The sequence below is a fragment of the Chlamydotis macqueenii genome, chromosome 3 (genome assembly GCF_036417535.1).
Source record: "Chlamydotis macqueenii isolate bChlMac1 chromosome 3, bChlMac1.mat, whole genome shotgun sequence".
NCBI classification, from domain to species: domain Eukaryota; kingdom Metazoa; phylum Chordata; class Aves; order Otidiformes; family Otididae; genus Chlamydotis; species Chlamydotis macqueenii.
Window position 1 is genome coordinate 10,120,899 of NC_141558.1, and position 6,407 is coordinate 10,127,305.

At 58.0% G+C, this 6,407-nt stretch overlaps 1 protein-coding gene across 1 annotated transcript; it reads right to left on the reverse strand.

Annotated features, from left to right (window-relative positions):
* Nucleotides 1-2,172: 2,172 nt before the first annotated feature.
* Nucleotides 2,173-6,061, reverse strand: GDF7 (growth differentiation factor 7). The gene is made up of 2 exons (XM_086745013.1): nt 5,728-6,061; nt 2,173-3,207 (listed from the first exon to the last, which is right to left on the reverse strand). Exons 1-2 carry the CDS (start codon nt 6,059-6,061, stop codon nt 2,285-2,287), a joined length of 1,257 nt encoding a protein of 418 aa, XP_086601139.1. The 3' UTR covers nt 2,173-2,284.
* Between the last annotated feature and the right edge of the window lie 346 nt (nt 6,062-6,407).

Genomic DNA, 6,407 nt, shown 5'->3' on the forward strand with positions numbered 1-6,407 from the left:
AGAAACAAAAACATTAAAAATTTGCCTCAGCAGTGAGAAAAGCTATCAAGCAACCAACAGTGATTGAAAAATTAGGTGCTTTGAAAGCTTCGTAACTTTATAAATGACGTGGTGTTTCCAGAGCAAGCTGCTCCAGCGCTGCTTGTGCCAACCTCCTTCCCCAAACCGCCTGCACCAAAGCCAAAAGTCAGAGGAAACCACGAGCCCTCCTGCTGACCTCTCCTCACCTGCTAGCTGACCTTCGCCCCCTCTCCCCAAAAACCCACCAGCACGGACCCGCTCCTTCGCCTCCGTCGCTAACCTCCACCTCACAAACGCCCCCGGGAAGGGCACATCGCGCTTCATATCCATCTACATCCACGCTGAGGTAGGGAGCTGGATTTTCCTCTCAGATACGCGGATCTGAAGCCAGAGGAGCTCCGTGGGTGTCAAGGGGGTTAAACGAGACTTACAGGTACCACGTTCACCCCCTGGAGCTGCCGCTGGCTGCAGCCTGAAGATGCAGAGCAGAGCGCAGCGGGGTGAAGATGGAGTGAGGCTGGGGGCCAAGGATCGAGTGAGGCTGGGGGTGTTTAGCCCGGCAGATACATCACCGTTACTGATGTGCACAGTTTATTCCCTGCTGATACGCTATTTTTTTAGAGAGAGGGGGCTGTTGGACCCTCACCAAGCCTTTCTTGACCTTCAAAATCATTTGGATCTTGGTAGAGCTCTTTGAGGTGACCCTCTCGCTGCCCTGGCTCAGTTCAGAGACCCCTGTGAAAACACCCCTGCAATGAAGGACAATAAACATAGAAAAAAATCCCACGTTTTCCAGCAAGGACTTCTCTCCCTCAAAAGCAAACACTAATGAGCACTCATGTTTACACACCAACATCTTGACCACCGGTAAAAAACAAACCATCAAAAGCAAAATCTGTGCAAATACATCTGTGGTTGAAGCCAACCCAGCCATGAAGCTGAAGTTACACCCAGCTTCTGAGTTACCTGTAGCCCTTTCAGCATGGGTCAAAGCATCATGCTTTACACAACAGTCTCTGAGGGTGGCGTTCAGCCATTTGCACAGGAAATGACCGTTCCTGGCGGATCTGGGCTCCCTTAACGGAGTGGGAAGAAGCAGGCTCTCCGGGGAGGGATGGAGCTTGCTGGGAAATCGGTGCCAAAGGAAGGCAGGGTGGAGCTTAGCGCTTTTATAGAGATTATTTGAAAAAAGAAGAACCCGAGCGAAATGGCTCTTCCCCAGGGAACTCGGGAGCTTTGCTTCTCTCCTGACACACCGGGAACGGCTATGTGACTCACAGGCTCAACGCTGGGTGCCCTTGGAAATGGGGTTTTGTACCCCACTGGCCGGTACCTCCTGCAGGACATCGGCGAAGGGTGGCAATGCCCGTGCCGGCGCGTCAGGCCACGCAGAGCCAGGGCATCCCCAGCTAACACCTTGCAGGGCTGTTCCCACCTCACGCGCTCTACTTCAGACCTGACTCTCGCTTTAGCCTTCAGTTATGGAGACCATCTTTCCTGTCCCCAGCAGCAGACTCACAAATCTCTCCGCACTGCAAACAGTCCTGGATTAATTATTTCAGCCTCCCATGGCCTCGGGTTCTCCACTCCCCGCTTTCCCCCAAGGATCCCTCATTTTTCCCCCAGTGAACCCAGAGCAGTGATTTGAAGGCAGCCAGAAAAACTCCTTTAACTCCCAAGAAAAGAGCATTCCCACCTCCCCTCCGCCCCACCGCTGCAGCCGGAGGGGTGATGCTGGCCCAACTCCTCTGCCACAGCCAGGTCGTCCCCCCTCTCCAGGTCACCCCCCTTATCGAGACATTTTTGGCTAGACATTTTCCAAAACCTTTGGGAAAGAAGGTGTCAGCTCAGCTTAGGCAAACCAAGTGGATCAGGCAGAGCTGAGCAGGGTTGGGGGGACATGGGAGGCATGGAGACAGGGGCAGCTCCGAGCGGGGAATCCGGCTAGACCCCTGTCTGAGCCCCAGGAAACCCAGCGTGGGTGGCTGGGGTCACTTTTTCTTTGAAAGGGCCTGGGGAGCAATCTACAGCCTCGCTGTCTTGGGGGGGTATCCCCCACCCCTCCCAGGCTCATGCCCAGGGTGACCCTGGGAGGGCAGGGGACACCTGCTCCGAGCTTGGCTTTTGGAAAGGCACACATCAAAATGTGTATGTATATATATATATATTTTATATATATATATTTATATTTATATATATAAAATAGGGCGGGGCTGCTGGGCAGGGCAGGGTGAGGTGGGGAGGGGGAGAGCTGCAGAAATTGCTACCTGCAGCCACACGTCTCCACGACCATGTCCTCGTACTGTTTGTAAACCACGTTGTTCCCGGAGTCTATGTAGAGGATGCTGATGGGGCTGAGCTTGGAGGGCACGCAGCAGCTGGGGGGGGTGGACTCTGGGTCCATGGAGTTCATCAGGGTCTGGATGATGGCGTGGTTGGTGGGCTCCAGGTGGGAGCGCAGAGGGAAGTCACAGACCCCCTCGCAGTGATACGCCTCGTAATCCAGGGGAGCTATTATCCAGTCGTCCCAGCCCAGCTCCTTGAAGTTCACGTGCAGGGGCTTCCTGCTGCAGCGGGTCTTCGCCTTCTTCCCGTGGCCTCTTCCCCCAGAGCGGGCGGCGATGGTGGTCCGTCTCTTCCTCCGCTTGGGATATGCCTCCTGGCTGGGATCGGGGGGCTCCAGGAAGGGGGGGCTGCCCAGGGCCTTGATCTTATCCCGGATCTCCTTGAAGAGGTTCTCCTTCCTCTGGGTGCGGGAGAAGGCCACGAGCAGGGCTCGCTCGTGGGGCTGCGGCCGGGGCTTGCTGAAGCCCAGCTGCCGAGGGGGCAGGAGTCGCCTTGACTGATCTGAGACGATCCTCAGCAGAAAGCAGAGCAGCTTGCCCGAGGGAGATCTCTCCCTCCGATCCCGCAGGGCTTCCCAGACATCAAACACCTCCCATCTGGAGGAGCCCGCGTCCAAAATGTCTGCAGCTCTGGAGTCCAGCAGCCGGGGCTCCTCACCATCCCGGCTTGGGCAGGTGGAGAGAAGGAGGTGGTGGAAGGTGCCTTCAGGGGACAGGGCCAAGCTCTGGTTTTCGGGGAGGGCGCGCAAGACCCGCAGCTCGGCTCCCGTCACCTCCTCCGCCTCGGGCAGGCTGGAGATATCAAAGAGGTATCGCTGCTCGAGGGCGGACGGGGAGGCATCTGTAAGAGATAAAACAAAAAAAATTTTTAAAAAGGGAAAAACAAAACAAAACAAAACAAACCCAGCAAGCTGAAGCCAAGCTTTCGTTATGGAGGTGCAAGGGACACAGAGCTAACGGGGGAGATCACTGCCTTGCAGCAAGGCTCGCTGAGCATCCCAGCGGGAATGCAGCCCGGGTGCTCTGTGCCCGGGAGTATCACCCTGGCTGGAGGCACGGAAAAAAAAACAGGGAGGAGAAGGCGGAAAGGGAGGGAGGAACCAATTCAAACAAGTGCCTTCTCATCAGCACTCTTCCTCGAGTCCCGAGGTGGCTTCTCTGCCTCCTCCCCGCTGTCCCAGTGCCCCAGCTGCATCACTGCCTTGTTTTGGCAGAAAAGCCCCATCTGCATCTGTGCGGCACAGTCCCATCCCCAATCGGCAGGTTGTTACCATTTTTTTCCTGCCCTAAATGTCACACCCCACATCCATTCCCCCCCCCCAAGCCTCAGCCACGCCAAGTGAAAATGCTGTGAAAAAATCTCATTTTTCCTCGCAGGCAGGCACAGGCACACACGTCGGGGATGCAGATGCCCTCGGTGTGCCTGACAGGCACTCCCAGAAGCCGAAAGCGAGCCTAGTTTGAATTTGTCACTATTTTTGGTGGATCCAAAGCCCAGACACGGACTTGTGCAGTTTCTGGCACTGATTAAATACACTCAATGTGAATTTTAAAAAAAAAAAAAAAAAAAAAAAAAGGAGGTGGAGTTGGGGAGAAGAGATGAATGAGTCCTGGGAGGGTTAGTTTTTTGTTTTTGTTTTTTTTTTTTTTTAATTTTCACCCTCTCTAACAAGAAACCTGACCTGGGCACGCTGCAAACATCGCTGCTGTGCCCGAGCCCCCCGACCCGCTGCCGGCAGAGCCCTGCCCGACGGCCCCACGCCGCAGCCCCCTCTCACGGGCAGCATCTCCCTCCGCGTGGGAAAGATTTTTCTCCCCATCATTTGCTATTATTATTATTATTATTATTACTACTATTACTTTTTTTTTTTTTAAGCAGATCTAAAATTCCTGCGAGGAGCAGATAAGGAAATCACTTTGAAAAGTTCATCTGGTTTCGTTTTGCGCTGAAACTTCCCAGGACCTGCGCTCATTTTTCCCCCGGCTCTCCCAAGCCGGGCACTGCCCACCCTCCCCACGCAGCATCCTCCCCCCGTCCTGCCTCGCTCCCTCGCCGTTTCCCCATCCAGCTTTCAGGAAAAAAAAAAAAAAAAAAAAACACCAAAAGACCCCACAAACAAAAAACACTCCCTGGAAAATTGCCCGTAGGATACAGCCCCGACTGGGTTTGGGGATGGGGATGGGGTTTGCGGGATGGGGTTTGCGGAATGTGGGGGGCTTCGCACCACCAGCCGCCGCTCTCTCACCCCACGGCAACCGGCGACAGATATTGGGACTGCTTTTCAGCTTGTCTTTTCATTTTATTCGATGGATATTTTAATTGTTTTGGTTTTGTTTTTTTTTTTCCGCCAGCCGAGCGAACTTCGCCGGCGGGGCGCAATATATACATATAAAATCCATATTGTTAAGTGCGTATATGTGTTTATTCGATTACTGTCATTAGATCCGCGGGTATGAAGGGGGCAGAGGGAGAAGGGGACCACGATGCCAGGGCTGAGCCGCTCCCCACGGGGCATCGCGACGGGCCGGGACGGGAAGGGAGCGCAGCCGCGCTCCCTTCCCGTCCCGGCCCGTCGCGATGCCCCAGGGAATTTTTTTTCGGGCTGCAAGGTCTTTAGCAACCCCACCGCCATCCTCGACCCCACGCTCATGCACAGCCCCATTCCCACCCCATTCCCATGCTCCGTGCACCGTTCCATCCCCCCTTAAACAACCGATGCACAGCCCCTACCCCGTTACACTCCATCCGCATCTCCATGCGCTACCCTATCCCATGCAACCGCCCCGTGCTCAAACGAGTACACAACCCCAATTCCCCCACCAACGCACAAGCCCCATCCTCAGGCACAATCCCATCCCTAAATCCCATCCCAAGCATAACCCCGTGCTCAGACCAACGTGCAAGCTCCATCTCCATGTACCACCACGACTCTACATGCTTGAAGTAACGTACAACCCCGTGCCCATCCCGACATTCGTGCAGAAGCCCCATCCCCACGCATATGCCCAAGTTGCAGCTCCATCCCTAAACCCATGCACGACCCCGTGTCCACCCCCAAACCCATGCAGAAGCCCCATCCCCAAATACATCCAGAAACCTCATCCTCATCTTCAAATCCATCCAGAAACCCCATCCTCAGCCTCAAATCCATCCAGAAGCTCTATCTCCGTCCCCAAATCTATTCGGAAACCCCATCCTCATCCCCAAATCCATCCAGAAGCCCCATCCCCATCCCCAAACCCATCCCCAAGCCCCATCCCTCCCGCCCGGTCCCGGCGGCGCAGCCCGTCCCAGCTCCCCTGCCTCGTTGCGCGGCTCTGCCCTGCGCGGCGCGGGAGGGGATGCGCGCCCCGCACTCACCGCTGCGCGCCCGCTCCGCGAAGCCTGTCACCGTGTCGGCGCGGCGGGCGGGGGCGCGGCGGGCGGCCAGGCGCTGGTAAAGGGCCACCATGTAGTGGTGCGGCACCACCGTGCCGTTGCGGAGAGCCCCGTCCCTCCGCGGCGGGGAGGAGAAGGGGGAGGCGGCGGAGGAGGAGGCGGAGGAGGAGGAGGAGGAGGAAGGCGCGGCTGCCGAGGGTCGCTGGGGAGCGGCCGCCGCCGGGCCGCGGACGGCGGCGGCCTCCAGCCCGCGGCGGAGGCGGCAGGCGCCCAGCAGGCAGAGGCAGAGGGCGGCGGCGGCGGCGCGGAGGCGCATGGCGGCGGCCCGCTGCTCGGCGCTGCTGCTGCTGCTGCCGCCGCCGCTCCCCGCCCGCTTTTGAACATCGTCTTCGCCCGCCGCCGCCGCCGCCGCCGCCGCCGCTGCCGCCCGCCGCCGCCCGCCGCCGCCGAAGCGCCCCCTGCCGGCCGCCCGCCACGCCCCCGCCGCCCAAGCGCCGCCCGCACCCCGGCCCCCGCCCCGCCTCCGCTTGCAGGTGAGGACACCCCACTCCCGGACGCCCCCCCCCCCCCCGCCCCGTGGAGGCAGCCGCAAGCCTTGTTTGGAGGGCAGACCTCCGTCCCACAGCCCCCGTGCTGCGGGAGGCCTTGTTTTTTGGGGTGGG

Coding starts and splice junctions, on each gene's coding strand:
- GDF7 (XM_086745013.1), bottom strand. CDS start 6,061: ATGCGCCTCCGCGCCGCCGCCGCCGCCCTCTGCCTCTGCCTGCTGGGC. Junction 3,208..5,727: donor CGCGGAGCGGGCGCGCAGCG/GTGAGTGCGGGG, acceptor TATCTCTTACAG/ATGCCTCCCCGTCCGCCCTC.